The sequence below is a fragment of the Crocodylus porosus genome, unplaced genomic scaffold, assembly GCF_001723895.1.
Source record: "Crocodylus porosus isolate Cpor-Errol unplaced genomic scaffold, CroPor_comp1, whole genome shotgun sequence".
In the NCBI taxonomy this organism is placed as follows: Eukaryota; Metazoa; Chordata; order Crocodylia; family Crocodylidae; genus Crocodylus; species Crocodylus porosus.
The window spans coordinates 33386329-33408016 of NW_017728931.1; the positions used below are offsets into that span (position 1 = coordinate 33386329).

Sequence of the window (21688 nt, forward strand, 5' to 3'; positions counted from 1 at the left end):
ACAGCAGATGCCTGATTCAGTGGGGGAAAGGACTTGGTTGATTTGGGCAGGTTGGTAGTATTGTAAGTGGAAACACACCAGGAGGTGCTTTTCATTGGGACCTGTAGTTGGATTAATGAGCCCTAATAAACAGGGCTAGGGAGGGATTACAGAACTGAAGTAAAAGGGACTGTTTCCTGGGTTACTCAAATTTCTGAGCTTATCGCCCTTCTCAGGTGGGAGAAAGTTTTTATTCTGAGAACTACACTATTTTTATATTGGATTCCTTTCTTTTCTTTTTCTCTTCCATTCTTTCCTTGCATGCTCACAAACTGTTTCATGAAAAGTTTTGCATTGTACCCAAGATGCAGAAGAAGGATGAGGTATTTGGGGAAACAGAGGAACAATATACAATATGAAGGTTTCAGATAACAGTCATGTTTCTTTTCCAACTTTTGAACTAACTGTGAGGGGGAAAAAAAGCAAGACTGAAATAAGTACCATTTCTGCTCTCAGAGTTGGGGCACTGTCTTTAATAGTCACATTTTCCTTCTATCTCTGTACAGAGCTCCGTAATATAACATGTTTTTTGCAGAAGACAGACCCCTCGTTGCTGAGCATTCCAGGGCCTGATGATGCTGGCAGGTGTTCTCAGTATCCTGATACCAAACAAAATGGACGTAGTCTTTTTTTAATTTTCTAAGCCCTTTCACACTAGCAGTAAAAAGCCAAGGGTATGGTTTTCTTGTCTAGTAATCTCCCATTTGCTGTTGCTGAAGTGACAGTTAAGGAACTGTTTTCTCAGTTCCTGCCTGTGCTTTCTAGGAACAGTGATTTGGGAGTACATGCACTCATTCAGAGGGACCATACCACAGAGATGTCAGTCAAAGGCCTAAAAAGAGATCGTATGTCCAGGGATGTGCCTTTATACCACACCTGGGAATGCTGCACTGCTGAAAGAAATTAATCTGGCAAATTGACAGCACTGATGTTAGGGTTTGTGCCTTTTAACTACAAACTGCCTCAGCCAGCTGCTTATTATGAGGAAGAGGTGGCTTTCTTTGTGCTACATAACTTTTATCTGAACTCCTTGTAGACTAAAATCAGCTGATGCTGCTTTTCTTTGGTTGCTGTATTGACCTTGCTTCCCAGAGGGTTTGCCCTGTTTAGTCTGCCCTTAGCAGCATTAGTGATCAGCAGTGAATTATCTTGGCATTGCCTAGTCTGGTGTCTTTTAACAGAAGCCTCATTTAAAGAATGGTAATGTAATTCCCCTGTGGGGTGTGTGCTAAAAGGCATACGTCTGGGGTGTGCATGTGTGTGTGTGTGTGTGTGTCATTGTTAGTGTGCAGTACATAGTGTTGTGATCAGGTGCACTTTTCCTGTTGTGGGCACTTTGCTTAAATACTAGAGTTTGCATATTTTTCAGATTTTCATTTGTGATTGATTTTAATTAAATGCTAAATGCTGGCACTTTGCCCAGGATGGCATGGTGCCCTCTGCTTCTCATTGCACAATGGAAATTAACCTTGCTTAAAAAAAATTAGGCAGTGTATAGTCACTTCACCTCTGTGGTGTTATATTCTTTGGATAGATGAGATAGCAACTGCATTTCTTCCTTTTTGAGTTGAAATTACAAGACAAAAGAGCCAGTTATTACTGACTCTAAGCACAGCTCCTCAGTGAGCCATTGCTTTTGCTTTCTGCAGTGAAACGTTCCAAAAAACATGCATCAGGATTTAGCCTGTACCGATGTAGTAAGTGTTGCTATCTCTACCCCTAAAACTCCTTGGACATGTCTTATTAAGGTAGCCAATATTAGCTTCCATTGATTTGAGATGCATCCTCCTCTCAAAGAGTGTTTCCCTAGCTTGCAAAGTGATGAATAAGATCTTGGTAGTAGAACCCAGAGCTTGTTTTTAATGTACAAAAGGGCAACACTTAAACGATATATGCCCCAGAACTTCTGAGAGAGACAGTAAAACAGAAATGAGGGAAAGTGCGTCACTGAGACAGCAAAAGAGCTGCAGCTTCTGCTGCTCTGAAAGCTTGAAGAAATTACACGAGATGTTTACTGTGGAGTTGCCAAATTAGGTCTGTAGTAAACTTTTCAGCGTCTATACATACAGCCCTATTAGACCATAGTAAACTAATGAGCACCACCATAGGTTGGTGTTAACACAAGTACTACCCTGTGGTGGCTTTATTTAGTGCTCTGCAACCCACTGATGGGGCTGGCTAGAGCACAAGGGTGCTTCAGTGTGGAGGCCCTCTGCCAGCTAGCCCCAGGCTGACCCTTGGAGACCCCTGCCAGCTGGGGCTGCTCTGACCTGGCACAGTGTGCTGCAGTTCTGGGTGCACATGTAAATTCAGTGCCTGGCAGCAATAAACTCTCATGCGTACTGTGCTGGAGTTTATTCAGTTGACTTTGTTGCGTGTGTAGATGCACCCACAGAAACGTGAGTCACATGACAGTCCAGGTAAAAGCAAAACCCAGTTATATGGCACTTGCTTAATAAAGAATAGGGAATTGTTCATTTACACATGAAATGGACAGTCTTCATTGTTACAAAATTGTATTGCATCTACCTTAGTGGGATCCTGAGCCTTGACTTAAGGTTCCTAGGTTCTAATGTAATGCAAATGACCACAACACTAATGTTAGTGAATGTGAACCTGTGATTTAGAGACATTCATCACTGTTATTTTTGGATAAATTTGCTGAAAGCATTTTCTGTTCCTGGCAAGAAATAAAGGATGAACCAGGCAAACCTAGAGTCTTTCCAAACAAAATATTTTTCTGTTTCTAAGTGAACTCGGTTGTATGTGTGTTTATTTTTTTAAAAGCAGTATATGCTTGACTGAACTGGTTCATATCAAACAAACTAACCTCAAAGCAAACTCACCTCATTCTGTCATTCCAAACTTTGAACATGCATTTTGTCTGTCTACACATCTCCATATAGTTATTGCCAGAGAGGGGTTAAATCCATAGTGTTCTGGGGCCACAGAAACCTCTGAGGGGATCTCCAGGCTGAATTGCCTCCCGTAAGTGGGAATCACCTTCAGCAGTGCATAAATTGGTTTGTGAGGAGACAACTTCCATTGTGTGTAACTGAGCCGCACCAAGTTCATCATTTGTGCCAATTTTGTTGCATTTAAAAAGAGCTTTGTTTTATTATTTTGCATTAATTTTCAATGTTGAACTGATTTTGCTCCATTTTGTTTGTTTGTTTTATTTTTTTCTGTTATCGTTCCCCTTTTAAAGTCGATTTATGTACCACACGCCTTGGCATTCAAGAGATCATACTCGTCAAAGGTAGTGTCTCCATTCCCATTAGCTGGCCATTGTTGCATGCATGCCCATTTTATTAACCCATTGAATCCATAGCCCCACACCACATTTGCACTAACACCATGACCCTTAACTGTGCATGCATGAAATGTTAGCAGACATTGGCAGCAGAATCTTCCTTGAAATTATCTGTTATCTGGAAAATGAATCCTAGGACCCAAAACTTTGTGCCTTGTTAGAATGCATGCAATAATCAGTGCAATATGAAGTACAAAAAGAGGGTGGTTCATCATGCTGCAAGATATCCTGGAGCTTCAGGTGCTTTTAGAACCCTTAGCCTCATAATCTGCTGATTTGCTAGGTAGACCATGTACTGCAATATGTGTTTCAAGAACAGTCTCACCATACAAAAGCAAGTGACTATGTTGGCTTTCAGGATCCTTCAGTACTCTTGGATACCCCCTGAAATCTTAATGAAATTCTACCTCGGGCTGAATTCAAAGGACGGAAGTTACATTCATTTTTCAGGAATATCACTCTTTCATAAACTTCATCACCACCCCCAATTTAGTCACAGGTAGAATCTTAGACTCTCATACAGAATCATTTACTGTCAGTCCCTATTAATTTGCCTTTTTAACTTGAATATTCTTTCTGGATTATGAGCAAAAGAATGGAGTGGCAAAATACTAACTTATTTCCCTTGGAGAGCTGGTGATGGTCCCTATACCATCCCTCTTGGTTTAGAAGTCTGAGAGGTTGCTGCCTGTTGACTAAACTCTACTGAAGATACACGTTGAGAACTAGCTTACAGAAATGGACTTTTCAGTTAGGACTTGTAATAGCATAAATTCACTAAGAATAGACGAGACAGATAATTAGATAAAATAGAGAAAAGAAACTTAGGTCATCTTTTCCCAACATTTTGACCTTTGGCTTGATGTGTCCTGATGATACAGTTTCAGAATTGTCTTTGATTATGGAGAAGAAAGTGTCTGTTTCCCTTAATTGTTGAATCTGTGTGTGTATGTGTGTATATATGCACACAGTTATGAAACCCTTTTAAGTCCTGTAACCAAGTATCCATGTAGGCTACAACACAATCAGCCAAAATCACTGAAAAGGTGGTTGTACCTTTTACACAGACAAGTCATGCTGTTACAGTCAGTCTTGGTTCCTCTTTCAAGCATGCTTACATTCAGGTCTCTTTGAGCTTGCCTATACAGTGGAGTTGCATCTTATATGGGGGTTAGGTTCTAAAGTCGGCGTGTAAGGCGAAAATCATGTATAGTCACAATTACCCTTGGACTTGCCCAGTGGTACAGTCTGCTCCCTCCCCCATCCAGTGGTACAGTCCCTCCTTCCTGCCCAGGGCAGCCTGCACCAAACTCCTGCTCTGCCAGGGTTCACAGCTTCCCAGCAGGGCTGCTCCCAATGTAGCTGCTTGCCCCTGTGCACAGCGCTGTGGGGGGCAGCTGCAGGCTGAATCCACACAATTGGCACTCTGGGGCATATGCATATGATGAATTTGCATAAGTTAAATGTGCATTTGATGCGACTCCACTGTACATACAGAAATTGCACCAATTTAACTTCAGCCACTACAAAGTTTACCAGTTAACCTAAAACAGCTTTATCAGATTAACTCCCCCATGTGGACACTGTTATGCCAGAATAAAAGTGCTTACATGGTGGTGAGGTGACGTGGAGGGGTGTCATACCAGCAGAACCAAGTCAATTTAAATTCATATTTAGCTTATATAAGTATAACTTTCCCAAATAGACAAGCCTGTAATCTGTTAGTACAGAGTGATTTAAGAGTGTCCACACAAAGGGATTGTGCAATTTTAACTAAGGATTTGTGCAGATAAACTGTTTACCACAAAGTAGAAAGAAGGAAGGATTTCCCATGCGTCAGCTGCTCTGTGGTAATTGTCTATGTGCACACTTTTCACTTAGGGAAAGCTTAGCATCTTCCATTGAGTTTGTTTCAGTGAAAGTGTTGAATGACCACAGGTTAGGTGTTGTCTCCTGCAGGGTAAGGACATGTCCACCTATCACAGAGCAGGTCTTATGTGGTAAAGCTCTGTCCTTTTTGATGTTCAGTAAAGAGTTTATTTGCATATACTTTAAATCTTTTTAGAAATAAACTTAATTAAATGAGTTCAATTTTTCTATGCAGACTGGGTCTTTAGACTTTGCAGTTGGCCCACACACTTCTTCACTCCTCGTTGGCCTGGAAAGTGTCACTTGCTTCACTGCAAACACCTGTGTACCTAGAACAACTTGACTGTTTGAGAAAGGGCTGCTAGTGAAGGATCAGCTCTTTTGCAAGGTTAAAGGAGAGGAGGGACCTTCCTTTTCACCAATAGTTACCTGTATGCAAGTGAAATCTTCTTTTGTTTTTCCATCTGCAGAGAACTTATACAGAGGAGGAACTGAATGCCAAGCTCACCAGGCGAGTGCAGAAAGCTGCCCGGCGACAAGCCAAGCAGGAGGAGCTAAAGCGGTTACACAGAGCTCAGGTAGTACCTGAAAATGCTTTTGTCCTGGAAAGACATGCTCTGTACTGTCCAGGCAAGCCACATTATACAGTCACTCAGCAGAGGTGTGCAAGAGGAAACTATATATGTATTTATGTATTAGATTTACATGCTGCCTCTTCCTAGAAGCTCAGGGCAGCTTACTCTCCTCTATATTAATATAATTTTACTGCTTCCATTCACTCTATCACGTTGGGTGCCCTATCTCAAACATTAAAAGTTTCTCAAAGCTATTGTGATGAAGCAGAGGAAGAAAAATGGCAATTTGTGAATATCACATCGTATAGGCTCGTCCTATAGCTGGACATCCTACCACTGCATAAAAACACCATTAATTGAGTGTTACAGCAAATGACTGAATAATATTTGATTCTGCTATGATAGTGATAATTGTATTAGCCAGATAAGTTGTAGTGAGATTTTGATGCCTTAGCTGTTTCCAAATTGATTTATTATTTGAGCACCCTTGCCATTTGTGTTGTCATCCTAAGCAAACTGCACCACCTCTTGCATTGGGGAGTTGGAATATTGCCTGTTTGCCCTAGTTTTATGAAGGAAACGCATCTCTCCTAAACAGAAGTAACCATGACCTGCCTCTAAACCATCATATGTCAAGTTGAACATTCTTTTTGGAGTTTCTGGGTGAAAGGGGAGGAAGCAATCATTTGGGCCCAAGTGACTGAGTGTGACGGTATGAAAATACTGATGAAAGTGCTCCCCTCCTACTCTCTAACAGATCATCCAAAAACAGCTGGAGCAGGTAGAAGAGAAGCAGAGACAGCTGGAGGAGAGAGGGGTTGCAGTGGAAAAGGCCCTTAGGGGAGAAGCAGGTATCTTATAGTATTTGGTTTGTTTTTAATGTTTGTTAATTAAATGCTCATGCAAGAGCTGATAACAGTTATGCAAAAGTTCATAAAATTTTAGTTTTTAGAGACAAGGGGTGCACTTTGAAAGTGCAAGTACAGTATTTTATCCTGGAATCAGATCTTGAATCTGTTCTTTTTTTCCCATTGGAACTTTGAGACCCAGTTTTTCCTGATGGTCTTCTAACTCTGGCATTTTACTCCCTATCAGAAGTCTCTGATGCATTTGCCTTGGGTTGGAACTCAGGAAATGCTTGTCTATTCATTGTTGGAGCCAAATATGTTGGTCTGAATATTAGTTGCTTCCTAGACCAATTGCACAGAGGTTTTCTAGTGGGGACTTGTATAAAACTGCTATAGTAAGAAGAGCACCATTTCCCATAGGTGAGGGAGGAGAAATAACTGTGAAACTGCGTGCGTGTTTTCTGTAGCATGTTGTATTATCCAAGTTAGCGTCCTTTCAAGGGACCATCACAGAACAGCTTCAGCAGGTACTTTCTCCTCAATGTACAGCCCAGCATACTGATAACCTTCTCACTGAGTTATAGATAGCAGAAATCCACACACGTACCAAAAGGTGTCACCATGTCATGTTGTTAAGGGAATGTAGTATATGTATGGCTAAATGAAATGACCATTACCAGCCCAGGGTGGAAGGTTATATGAGAACATGCATTTTGAAGGATACATTTCTACCTTTATTTCCCTGTGAAGCGCCAATTCAGCAATACTAATCCCATGTTAAAATGAAAAGGTCCAATAAGAAATACCCAACAGGCAAATGCAAGTGAATATGTCTGGCAGGCCTGGATGTGATCACTACACCACATAGGGCCTAGAAATCAGAAATGTTAATAGTTGGAGAGCTGTTTGAAAGTTGGCACAGCTTGGTGCCTTTGCATTATGGTGAAAGTGCAGCCACCATTTTTGTAAGGACTGCACTTGTTTGCATGCTAAAGAGTCACTGAAAGAAAGATCTGTCATGGTCTTCTCTAGTTACTACTCAGCCATCTCACTTTATGTTTCTACCTCAGTCGGACATTCTGAAAGTTTCTGTAGAAACAGTTTAATTCATAGTGGCTAATTAAAACAAAGATCTTCACTTGAGTCATGTGGTCAGCATAGGAGTACTTGCTTGACCACTTCACTGGATTTTACGTTCCAACTGACTGCTTAATGTGGGGGTTCAAAAACTATCTGATTTAATAACACATCTGCAATGGCACTCCTATCTCTATACTATTTTTGCATTTATATATAGCCTTACTGTCTTTCCTGAATTACCAGTTATTGCAGTTTATTAATACAACTCTCCTCTCTAGTTATTCCTTTTTTTTTCTCTTTCATCCTGAATTCCTTCTTCTTTGTCCTCCTGCTGCTGACATCCAGATAGAGAGTGCCACTGCAATCTAGAAGAAGCATCAAAGAAGTCCAGGAGTAATTGAGAGTGGTTTTGGATATCTGATGAAGGGAAAGGGAACTTAAATTTAGGGCCTTGTATAACTTCTTATAGAACTTCACAAAAACCTAAAGCCAACTCTGGCTTACCTTGAATGCTTGTGACCATTTCTTAAAGGAGGATTATGGGACTACACATTACTCCATGTTCTATTGAGAGAGACTCTTGCTTCAGCCAGCCTCTAAGAGGTGTTCTGGGCTCGTAAAACACCTTATTTCCACCAAATGGTTGTTCTAGTTAAGTTTTATCTTATCAAAAAGGATTCAGCAGTTTGGACTCTTCCAAATTTTGCAGAGGATGAACAGGAAATGCATCTATTCCAGAAAAAGTCTTAAACCAATGTTGGATGAAACACAGGTCAAAACATAACCTCTCTCCCCCACTTCCCAAGCATGCCCCTGTGTGTGTGTGTGTGTGTGTGTACGTACCTACACACACACACACACACACACACAGATGCACATATATCTTCATCTTAAACACAGCATACATCTTGTTTCTCAATGGAGACAGTGGCATTGCCTCCGACACTCACCTGGCAACGATTGCTGCATCTGAAACCATTGCAAATGCCATTATATAGCAAGGTCTTGAGTCTTGCTCTTATGTTTTGGGTCATGTATGATCAGGCCTGTCTCTTAATGAATTCTTGTAAGTAAGGGGGTTAAAAAAGAGAGAAAATGTATACGGTGCTGATGCAACATCTAAAGAGGACCACTTCTGCTTAATAGTTTCCTACAGATAGAAAAATGTGCTGGTATTTAATTAGGGTGAAGGAAACACAGCTTTATTATATAGTTTGTCAATACAGAAGCTGAAATCTAGATGTAGAGAAATAACTATGCAAGATCATACCAGTGGATCATCTAGTCCAACATCCTCTCTTAGGATTTAGGGCAAACAGATTATTTGGTACACTAAATAGTGTAGGGAATACCATGCATCAGCTAGCTGCTCTGTGGTATCTGGGTATGTTCATGCTCTTACTCTGTGGGAAACCTCAACTTCGGTATGTTGGTTCTCAAGTTCCATTTACTGCAGAGTGAGAGTATGCATGAAACTAGTTGCTGCAGAGCAACTGACACAGTAATTCCATGTCCCTTTTAACTTGGTCATACTCTGAGATGGTAGCCAGCATTGGATGCTTCAGGGAAAAATACCAAACTGTAGTAAGTATTGTGTGTCCTAAGGAGAAATGTCTTTCTAACTTTAATTACAGGTTCATTTTTGTTTTGAAACATGAAGGTTTAAATTGGTGTTATTGTTATTAATTTTAGATGTTCCTATAACGTGCTAGATATGTTGGTCCTCCCTTCAGGTTTATAGAGTCTGCCAAGCCAATGGTAGGAAGAAGCATGCAGGTAAGGTAGGCAAAATATGGAACTCTTAAGCTGTTTTCAGTTGCCCCTTAAACTTTCCATTTCTAGCTTTCCATTGTAAAGGGAAATCCTGCTTCTCCAACCTGCTGGAGTTCTTTGAGGTTGCTAGCAAGGACATGGACAAAGGGGATCCAGCTGACACAATGCATTTGGACTTTCAAAAAGCTTTCAACAAGGTCCCTTGCTAAAAACTTTTTTAAACTCAGTTACCATGGCGTTGGAGGAAAGGTTGTCTCATGGACTGAAAGCTGGTTAAAAGATGGTCACTTTTTTCAGAATGGAGGGAGGTCTAAAGTGGGATCTACATTAGGCACAATTTTGTTCAACGTTTTCATTAATGATCTGGAAGTGGGGGTGCACAGTGAAATCTCCAGGTTTGCAGATGATACCAAATTATTCCAGGTAGTCAAATCCCAAACTGACAAGAGAGGAGCTGCAGAAAAATCTTACCAAACTGAGTGGGTAAAAATATGGCAGACAAACTTCAGTGTCAACATATGCAAGGTAATGCACATGGAGAAAAATAAGCTTAATTATGTGTACACAGTGCTGGATTCTGAATTAGCTGATATGACTCAGGGAAGGGACCTTAGAGTCATTGTAGATAGTTCTCTAAAAACATCAGCTCAGTGTTCAGCAGCAACCAGAAAAAACCAATAAAATATTGAGATTGTTAAGAAGGGAATTGGAAAAAAAAACCCAGGAATACCATCATGCCATTTTACAAATCCATGGTGCACCCACATCATGAACACTGTCTGGTCTCTGCATTTCAAAAAGGATGTAGTAAAATTGGAAAAGGTACAAAGAAGACAACCAAAATGATGAGAGGTATGGAGCAGTTGCCATACAAGAAGAGGCTAAAAAGGCTAGGACTCTTTAGTTTGGAAAGGAGAAGGCTGAACAGGGATATGATAGAGGTCTATAAAATGGAGGGTGTGGACAAAGCGAACAGAAAACTGTTATTCACAAAGTCCCAGAATATTAAAACTAGGAGGCTCCCACTGAAATTAGTAAGAGACAGGTTTAAAACTAACAAGAGTAAGTACTTTTTTACACAATGCATAGTTAACTTGTGGTATTGATTGTCACAGGAGGTGGTAAAGGCAGATAGGATAGCCAGGTCCAAAAAGGGACTAGACAAATTCCTGGGTGACAGATCCGTTAATAATGGTTAAACAGAATGGTTGGAGATGTTTCCTCTGTCATCTCTGAGCCAGCAATGGTGGATGCCAGGGATAGTAATGAATAAAGGATGGATCACTCCAGATATATCTGGTTCAGTGTTCTCCCTCCAGAGCACACAATTCCTGCTAGTGTCAGAGATAGGATGCTGGGCTAGATAGACCACTGGTCCGACCAAGAATAATGCTTCTTGTGTTCTCAGTTATTATTTATACTTTGTATGCATTTACATGCTTCGTAGCAATGAGTCTCATGAACTAAGGCATACATTGTCGCAGTATTTCCTTTCAGATTTTCTGCCTTTTGATTTCCTCCCCCTTTATTCTTTTATGATAAAAAGTAAACAAACAAGCACCAAATCTGTTTTTCAGCACCATTCATCATCTCTATGTCCCCTTTCGATCTCTTTTCTACCCTGAAGAATTTTAAATTTCTCCTAAAATTTAAATCTTTTTGTGACTTTAATTTTTCCTATTATCCACCTTTGTACTGCTTATATTTCTGCAGTATCTTTTTGAGATAGTGACAGAAACTGCGGTATTGTTGATGAGAATTCATCTACCCATATGATTCATTAAACTAGTTTCAATTAATCTATTCTATATACATCTTAACATTTTGTTTGCTTATTGACTGCAACTGAGCAGATTTTTCCATCACTCATGGTGGTGCCAGACTCTAAGAAGTTATGGTTAAGTTAGGACCTAGCCATAACAATTAACAGCTCAGTTTATTCCTTCCTATTTGCATTACCTTGTATTCATGAAAACAGAATATCATGTACCATCATGTGGGCCCATTCACCTAGTTTAGTTTGGCCCTTCAAGAAGTTCCTTGATCTATTTTAGTTTTGACTAGCATAAATATTTTTATCTTCCAGTGTTTCCGTCTCATTGTTCACACTTTTTTTTTCAATCTATAGTAAATATTTGATCGCTACAATTATTGTACAGGTGATGAGGCACACTACTGTTACTCTTTTGCCCTGTAGAAATGTGAATATTTAATTATTTATTCTTATGTTTAATGTTCTGATTTGACTCTACTTTTGATTCTTAGGAGACATTTGTCTCCTTCCATAGCTACTTAGTTTCCTTAATAGCATACCAGGCTACTCTGTCTTTGAAAATCTAACCTATTGATATTTCCACAGATGAAATTCAAGCCATAGAAACAATACCTTTAAGCATTCTGGTCTCTAGATAAAAATTTCTATGTACTGAGGTACTAGGTCTTCTTTTTGCATCACTGCTGCTTTTTAAGGCACAGGAAGATAAGCAGTGTTGAAGGTTTTGTTCTGCCTTCTGGCTAGTGCTCCATGGAAGATGGCACTCTGTACATAACATAGGTATTAGCAGTGTTTGCATATAAATTCACTGGCCTGGTGAAACCGGTTGGGTTTGGGCTCCTTCTCAGGTTTTATGTTCTGTTAACTGATTTCAAATCAGTAACTAATGAGGGAAGCATCATCTTAAATATTTCCTGAAGCTTTTTTTTCCTCTTACTCTTCCTTTATAGTGATCTTGGGTAGCTGGTTTTAAAAGACAAGGACAATGTCTCTTACGTTCAGATCACTGTAGGACTATTAAAGAGTCTTTCTTCTTTATGAATTGAACTACTTGCAGTGGGAAATTATGTGCTCAGCCAAACAGAAGGAACTACATTATACATCTTACCCTAAAAACCATAGTGTAGAACCAGACTGCTGGCTAGCCCTTCTCTAGCAGAGGTGCATATACACACTGTATGACTGCACATTTGCACAACTACACAAACTCTTTCTTTCCTAAGCATATACCTACATTAAAATACATGTGTTTTCACCTGTACATGCTCCATATTAGCAGATGCATATACCTTGTCTTCCTAAGATGCATGTATGCATGCAGTTGCCAGCTGTGGCAGCATACAGTGCCCTACAATCACGAGCTGAACCCATGCACTCTCTTCTCATGCTCACCTCCCAAGAAATCAGTCCTTATACCTCTTCTGCAGCTTCCCTGATAAACTATATTGCTTCCTTCTGACGTGTTTTTCAGCATGGAAGCAAATAAGAATAGTTGTTACCTTCTCAGCAAGAAAAGAAAACAAGTTGGTGTCAAGTCCTGGTATAAACTGAATGAGGTGAAGAGTCTCTGTACAGACCTCTTGCCTTTTCCTCCTGGAAATCCATGCCTGCCTGCCTGCCTGCTGGGAATTATTATTCTGTCCCCATACTCAAAAAATGTGTGTGTGAAAATATGTTTACATGTATGTGGCTGCATGATTTTTTGTTATTTCTGTCTCTGTCTCCTCTCTCTTTCCTTCTCTTGTGTCTGTCTGTCATATATTGCTTTGATTTTGTGGTGTTAGGGTGGGTATATGACTCAATAACTCTCTTCACCACTTCCTTGTTGTAGACTATTGGGGAGAGTCTTATTACAGTGACCTCATCGACTTGCACCTGGGTGGTATGTATAGCGGAACCTCTGCTGACACTAACCCTGCTGACACTCCTCCTTCCCACCCTTCCCTTCACCTACTTCTCCCATCCTTGGCTTACAAACAACAAGAAGAAACAAGTCTTGCACATAACTGATTGGCTACAGCAGAACCCCTTTTCCAGCTCAAGGAGAGGAGATCTTGTCCCACACCACAAACTATTCATAAGAGATTTTGTTCCACAGCCAGATAGTCTGTCCCTCTTCTCTTCTGATTTACAGAGCTTAATTCTGTTTCTAAATTTCTAAATTTGAATATCTAGCCCTTGAATGTCAGCCGCCTGTCTTGTTAGTAAGAAGTCAATTCTGTAATCTAGTAATCCTTCCCAAAGACAGCCTCTCCCTCCAGGTTTTATCAGGGTAAAGAATTTATTATACAGTGAGCCAAAGGATACAAGGACACAGAAACAAGCATGTGCAAAATGCAGGAGCTGCTCACACTCTGGGGAAATAAATCAGAGGCAGTGCTCTCCTACTTCTCCTTTGGCTCCTCTTGTTTCTTCCAAAGGAATCCAGAATGTTTTGATGTCTTGACAAGAACAAAAGGTTCCTATTAGGAACCTCAGAAACATTGGTGAGTGAGGGGTATTACTTCTCTCATTTTTCCTTTACTGGAGGGTAGAAGGGAGTCTGCTCTCAGAATCCAGATCTCTCTTTCCCTAAGACCTGCTTTGCAACATTGGAATGTTAATCTGGAAGCTTCTTATATTAATTCTTTATCACACTCACCATGCCAAAAACTACATTAAAGTGAATTGCTCTTTTTATTGGAAGTTGGGATTAAAATCATCCCTCTGACATTCCAGTTCTCCTCTCTTTGATGAATGCTGCTGCTTGGATCCCTTCATATGTGGTTTTAGTATAAGATTGTAAATTCCATTTTTCTATAGTTTGCCCACCTTGAAAATTAAAATCCTTTCCTTTGCTGTTTTAGCTTCCTCTCCCCCTTCCTGTGGCAATTTCCTATTTTGATTGCCAAATCTACTTTAGTAGAGTTGGTGAGCAACCAGCATTCCCCATGTGGACTCATCAGAAAGCCAACTGCTCACTTGATTTGTCTTCTCCAGCTCTCATTCCATTTGTTTTTAGAATGTTAAGTTATTAAAACCAAAGTGTATTTATGAGTAGGGAAAACATTTGTGTCTATATCTCCAGTATGACAAGGATGGATGGGGCTACCCAAGTAAATATACTCTAGGACTAATTCACAGCCCATTGCAGACAGTGGGAGTCTTTCAGTTGATTGTAATCTCTCCAAGTTCAATTTGCTTGTGTGCTTTTTTTTGTTACTGTCACTTTTTTCCATAAACTTTTTCCCAAGATGTCCCCCCAGCCTTAGCTTCCCTATTCCATAATGTGACTAGCTAGCCACTGAGGATAATTCCAGTCTAACATCATACACCATGCCTTCGGGGGGGAAAAAATCATCGTCCATATTCAAGTATCAGTGCATAAGGTTTCCCCCCAACCCTCCCTTTTCTTACCCTAAGTTGTTATCCAAATCCTTTGAGATGATTTTCATGCAGCTCTCTCTCCATGGAGCCCTGTATTTCATTTATTACATCAGTCTCTGTCTTTCTTTTCTGAAATATCATATACTGAGAGATTTTGAAGAGCCCCCAGATCTATCAGTTCTGTCCCTGCACCATCCTGTGTGGTCAGTAGGAGCTGTAAAAGGGTTGATGCTGAGTAAACTTAACAGATCCTTACTCCTGTCTAATGCTATCTCCACAGTATCTCCTATCCTTCTCTTCCTCCTAATGCCTCTGTCTCTAGATAGAGACAACAGTCCCATCAAGATCACTAATGATGGCTAAAAACATTAAAAGCAATGCGGTTATTAATCATTTAAAGGGACACTGTCATTTAAAAAACTAATTTTTGTGCTACAAAATTTCAAATTATTAAAATAAAAGCCCAATTTACTTTTCACAGTTTCTGCTTGTTTGGTTTTTGTATTTCTCTCAGCTTGGTCAGTCAAGCTAAACCAGGGGTTGGCAATGTTTTTGGTTAGAGTGCCAGAAACAGCCACGACTTCAACTTGGAAGAAGTTGACGTGCCGGAATTGGATGGCAGGGAATGTGCAAGGGGCCCGATTCTTGTGCCAGTGCAGCCCCACCCGCACCTCCTTCCCCGTTGTCTGACCCAAAGCATGTGCACACCTGCCATCAGCATTGAGCCAGGCCAGGGCTCCGCAGACTTTGGTACAGCTGCTTGCATCCTCTCAGCTGCTTGCCACAACAAACCTGGGCTTTGGGCAGACTTCTGCTGCTGGCCATGCGGCAGGAAAGCAGGCTGCTGGCCAGCAGGCAGCAGGGAAGCTGCAAGTAGCTGAACGGAGCTCTGGCCCAGCTTGTTGCTGGCAGTGGGAGAACACATACCTTGGGGCAGACGGCAGGGAAGGAAGCTGTGCTGTCACAACAAGGATCAGGCCCCTTGCAGGTTCCCCACTGTCCATACCAAGGCACACATGTCAAGCAAAATGTCTTCACATGCCACACTGGTGCACATGCTAGGGGTTGCCAACCCCTGAACTATACTGTTTCTTTTTATTTTCTATTTATAGTCAGTTTTACTTTGTATGCTACAAGTCTGCTTTGTCTTAGTTTTTAATACTTCATGGGAATGTTCTTGGTTAATAAATCATGACATTCATATTACATCTTGAAAATATTTTTCCTTGACAATTAAAAGTAGGCCAAAATGCAGTCCCAGGCAGTATCCCTTTAAATGCAATGAATCAGTACAACCTGCTGGGTTATATGGATTTATAGTTTAGTTTTTGTTACCTTTGTAATTTGTTTTACGCTTGTTTTGGGGGCTGCCAGAACACTTAATGCCAGAAAGAGATGTGTAGTTTTGAAGCTTATGGAAGAAACTCATCTTCTGTATTGTTCCAGTTTAACAGTGAATTTAAGCCTCAGTCCAGGTGAGGGTGGGCCACTGTATCTCTATGAAGGGACACTGAAGTCACATGAGCACCACATAGGTGTAGCAGTCTGCCATTCTGATTGTCAGTTCTTAGAATGGGGCTTTCTTGTCCTACAGAAAATTATTAATAGCTAGGGCTCCTACCTGGATTAATGATAACTTTGTAGGAAATCTGCCTTTGACACCTGAACCCAGCTCAGAGGAACAGGTGAGACCACTGAAACCATCCCCAGGTAGAAAATGAAAATTGCTAACAAAAAAACCTAATAAATTGAATTTTAAATGTTAAACCTCTTACTATAATTAAGACACTTTACTAATTTAACTTTAGCGACACTGGCTGCATCTACATGACACTAACTGCACATTAGCCTGTGACTATTGCCCAGAGCCATTCCTCGACACGACTGGGCAGTAACTCCGGTAATGACTGTGCAGTCAGCGTCTCGTGTAGACGTGGTCACTGAGTTACTTTTCAGTAAGGCATAATGAATCACGTAGCAACTTTCATTGCTAACCCTGGGATCCTGGTTGAATTCCAGTTTGTTTCATTCCATTCTGTTACCCTAGATGTTCACTGTCACTTTATTTAGATACCGCATTCTTCACGTCCTGTTCTAAAATGTCATGCATTGTTGCTGTTAAACAGATGCTGCATTTCAGTAGTAGGTAGCTGTTCTCTCTCTCTCTCTCTCTCTCTCTCTCTCTCTCTCTCTCTCACACACACTGTATTAAGCAGAAAGCTGTACTAAAATAATGTTTTAAAGATGTTGAAGTGAGGCACAAGGAGTTAGAAAATATCGAAGTTATAGCAGCTTGTGCAACCTTAATTCAGCCTCTTGTGTATACATAGTTTCAAATTTTAACTGCCAGATCATGGGACCCCAGCCTCATTCCATGCAAAACATGAACAACATTCACTTTACAATTAGCTATTCAATCATTTGTTTTCTTCTTATCATTCCATATGTGGACCCACATAGTGAAAATTACTGAAGCTTTTCTTTGAAGAATTGCCAAGTTTTTATTTTCCTATGGTATCTGTATGAATTTACGACTCTGTGAAGTGAAGGAGTGGTAATAATCCATTTTGCAGAGGGGAAATAAAGCACAGCACAACTAAGGTTTTCAAAGGATCTTTCAATTTTGGGTGCACAATTTGAGATTTCTAGCAACTGATGGTTTCAGAGAATGTTGGGTGATATGGCACTCCCCTTGTTCAAAGGACAACTCTGATTGACTTCAGTTATCTGAAAGTGTTCAGCCCTTGTGCAGATCAGACCTCAGGCATGCAAAAACTGAGCATCATACAGTTAGTGACTACCTGTGAAAAGTTTTAGTTATTTTTCTTAGCACCACACAGGAACTCTGCGTAAGAGGTAGGTATCACATTCAGTTCTCCAAGTCAGCCTTCATCTCTTATTGCTGTGAAAACAAACTGTTCCAGGAACTACTAACATACTTTCTTTTTCTGCAGTTCCCTGGCTCATTCACTATACAACTTCCAACTTCTGCAGCTGTGAAGTAGACCTTAGTCATTCCAGAGCAGCTCCATCCTGTGCATTGAATTAATCAGAGGTTTTGTAAGCCCTGATACAGTCTGCATTTATGTCTTTGTCATAATGCATATACACAAATCAGCCAGATTAAAGTTGCACAGACAACCTTAATTTTGGCATGTCCCAATTTTTTCAGTTTTTTACTTTACAGCTTTAATGTTCATTTAACATCATTTTTGTTTGTCATTTATTTGGGGGGGGGGGGGGTTAAAGAAAATTGAAAAAAAACCCAAAAAGTCTTCACACCACATCATCTTGATTCCTACACAGGCGATTAACAGAGCTACAGGTCCACTATACAGACTTCTACCACTTGAGCTAATGGAATAATTTCAAGCAATCCCAGGTTGTCATCTTGGATGTAGATCAGTGCTAGAGATTGATGGGATATTTGGTCAGTGTTTTTTAGAGGTATTTGCAGACAGCCCAGCAGTAGTGAGACTGGAAACTTGACATGGGAGGGAAGTGTCTTTAGTAGCCACAGGCTCTTGGGTCCATTCACTCCAAAATTGGTTTTTCACCAGTCCCACAGGACACCCCTGCCCATTACAGGACAGAGGCCTGGGTCAGGGAGGCCCAGTCCTTACCCTCCATCAATGCTGACCGCATGAAGGAACATCTTGAAAGGCTGGACACCTTCAAGTCAGCTGGCCCTGACAGTTTACACCCCAGGGCACTCAAGGAGCTGGCTAGCATCAGAGCTCAACCCCTGGCATGGATTTTCAAAAACTCCTGGTGCGCTGGTGAAGTGCCCGAAGATTGGAAGAAGGCCAATGTCATGTCTATCTTCAAGAAAGGGAGGAAAGTGGATCCAGCAAACTATAGGCCCATCAGCCTGACCTCTATCCCGGGGAAGGTCTTAGAAAAGATTATCAAAGAGGCCATTCTTAACAGATTGGCTGATGGCAACATCCTGAAGGATAGCCAGCACGGGTTTGTTGTGGGTAGGTCTTGCTTGACCAATCTCATTTCTTTCTATGACCAGGTGACCCATCACCTGGACAGAGGAGAAGAGACTGATGTCATATATCTTGACTTCAAAAAAAGCCTTCGATCTGGTCTTCCATGATCACCTCTTGGCAAAACTGGCTAACTGCAGCCTCGGCCTCACCACAATCCACTGGCTGGGGAATTGGCTCTGTGGTAGTATCCAGAGGGTGATGGTTGACAGAAGTCAATTTTCATGTTGCCCTGTGACCAGTGAGGTCCCCCAGGGCTCTGTCCTTGGGCCTATACTATTTAACATCTTCATTAATAATGTGGACATTGGTGTCAAAAACAGACTGGTCAGGTTTGCTGATGACACCAAACTCTGGCGTAAAGCATCCACACCTGAAGACAGGAGGGTGATCCAGGCTGACCTTGACAGGCTCAAGAAATGGGTGAACAAGAACCTGATGGTGTTTAACACTGAAAAATGTAAAGTTCTTCACCTTAGGAAGAAAAACCTGCAGCACCCTTACAGGCTTGGCAGTGCTACGCTGGCTAGCACTATGGATGAAAGGGACTTGGGGGTCATGATTGACCACAAGATGAACATAAGCCTACAGTGTGATACTGCTGCTAGTAAAGCAAGCAAGATGCTTTCTTGTATCCACAGATGCTTCTCAAGTAAATCCCAGGATGTCATCCTCCCATTTTACTCGGTCTTGGTGAGGCCGCAGCTGGAGCACTGCATCCAATTTTGGGCTCCAGTATTCAAAAAGGATGTGGTAAGGCTTGAGAGGGTGCAGAGGAGAGCCACACACATGATCAGGTCAGGAAAGCAGACCTTATGAAGAGAGGCTGAGGGCCGTGGGGTTCTTTAGCCTGGAAGAGCGCAGGCTCAGAGGTGATCTGGTGTCCACATATATGTTCATCAGGGGTGCTTACCAGGATCTGGGGGAACGTCTGTTCACTAGAGCGCCCCAAGTCATGACAAGGTGAAACAAGTCACAAACTCCTCCATGACTCTTTCAGGCTGGACATAAGGAAGAACTTCTTTACTGTCTGAGCTCCCAAGATTTGGAATAGATTGCCACTGGAGGTGGTTCAAGCACTGGCTCCGAATGCCTTCAAAAGACATATGGATGTTTATCTTCCTGGGATCCTGGGATCCCTGCTGACTTCCTGGCCCTGAGGCAGGGGGCTGGACTCGATCTTCTGAGGTCCCTTCCAGCCCTAATGTCTACGAAGCCTGTGTCTATGAAAATGTGATCCCTTTCTCCCCACCTCCTCTGATCTCTCATTGTCTCATTCCTCTCTCTTTCCTACCAATGTCTCTTTAACCTATTTGCATTTTCATCAACTACCCAGTCCCAGTTTCCCTTCCTCAGGCTTCTCATCTCAGTCCCAGTCTCATTGCTTAACAAATTCTAGTCTCATTCCTTCAAACTCCCGGTCCCACTTTACTTGTTCAGTTATTTCCCAGTGTCCCTTCTAGGTCCCTCATCCAATCCATCTTTCATTCCTACCCTGGTCCCAGTCTCAGTCTCCTTTCCTAGCCTTTTCATTCTTTTCCGGGTGTGTGCCTCCCTCCTTTAATCTGCTTTAAAAAAATTCAATTTTACTGGTCAAACCTGTTGAAACAGGGACTTCTTTATATAATGTTACTCTTACTGAGTGTTATTGTCAGATAAATAAGTTTCCTCTTATTTTCATTCCTTTTGGTTCTCAGGTCATTTGGCAGCAAGTTCCCTTCACTACAGGGTTGAAGTAAAGAAAGGAGCTTGATAAGTAGTAGATAGAACTTCAAAATAATGTTGGTTAGCCACCTCAGGTAAAGAATCCTGTCATCTTTTATCCTTCTGCCTGTGGCCACATCCCTGATTAGGAAGGGGTATCCCCTTTTTAACTCACAAATGCAAACACAATGTGCCAGTTTAGAAAAGCAGGAGCAGTTGAAGAATTTGCAGAACAAATCTGTTTTGGTTTTTGACGGTTGCCAGGAGTTCTGATAAGGGGTTACAAAACCTCATCTGGATGGGTACATTGTCGCTTTTTTTGCTTTAACAGTTTCTTTTCCTGGATTTTCCTTTTAATCCTTTTCATCTCCTCTGTTCTAAGTATAACCATTGATGTATTTTATATAGTGCTCCATTTCATAGTATTCCAGCTGCCCTTTCTCTTTTTTAATGCAATTTTTACCAGTAAGTTTCAGTCCAGCCCTCTGGATGCTGCATTTGTGAGGGAGTTTTGCCCAGAACTGCTTTTCACATATTGCCAAACCACCTTGGTTAGCCAGCAGGATGCAAACCTAATTCCTTGGTCACAAAGCAGTACTTCACAAAGGATCTGGTCCCATTTGGCTTGAAGTGTAGCTGTTTGAAGTTGGTGTGAGTTGCAGAGGCTCACCACTGCTTGTGGAAATCAGCTCAACTCCTATTGCATGAGGCTTGTGCAGAATGGGGGTGCTGCATTTGGTGGTCAGGTTAATTTAGGAATTGAGGTGCTGCCACACACAGGTTTTTCATTGTGCTGTCTTTGTTCCTGTTTAATCATACTTTCTGCTTCTCCTGGGTTTATGAAACAGCATCTTCCAGCAGAGACAGGAGGAAACCAGTGTGGGGCATTGTCCTTCCAACAGTGCATGACTTGGAGGAATAGATTCAGAGTGTAAAAGAGAAACAGAAGGGAAAGTTGACATAAGCCAGGAGCTATTTTTGTGTATAATGTTGTCACAAAGTAGTTTGTTATAGGAAAATGACTTGTAATATGGCTTGCAGGTGCTTGCATATGTAAAGGTATTAATATACATAAAACATGTAAATATATAAATGTATATAAAATGGGTAACTCTAAAATTGTTCTTTCTGTAACATTTACAAGCAGAGGTGTCCTCAGTTCAACTCCCACGTAAACTCTTAAGTTATAGTATGGATTTCAGGAGAGAGTCCAGAGGAGAGCCACGCGCATGATCAGAGGTCAGGAAAACAGATCTTACAGTGATAGGCTGAGAGACATGGGACTCTTTAGCCTGGAAAAGCGTAGGCTCAGGGGTGATCTGATGGCCACCTATAAGTTTATCAGGGGTGAC

At 41.3% G+C, this 21688-nt stretch overlaps 1 protein-coding gene across 5 annotated transcripts in view; it reads left to right on the top strand.

Annotated features, from left to right (window-relative positions):
* Positions 1-21688, top strand: part of MICAL3 (microtubule associated monooxygenase, calponin and LIM domain containing 3) — a 147533-nt gene that overhangs the window by 110402 nt on the left and 15443 nt on the right. For 3 of the 5 annotated variants that reach the window (XM_019544535.1, XM_019544527.1, XM_019544531.1), the window contains 4 exons: positions 3248-3298; positions 5692-5799; positions 6554-6647; positions 13103-13153. In XM_019544535.1, the coding sequence (XP_019400080.1) occupies positions 3248-3298; positions 5692-5799; positions 6554-6647; positions 13103-13153 (304 nt within the window). The remainder of the gene's footprint in view (positions 1-3247; positions 3299-5691; positions 5800-6553; positions 6648-13102; positions 13154-21688) is intronic. The other 2 variants (XM_019544529.1, XM_019544530.1) reach the window with 2 other exon arrangements.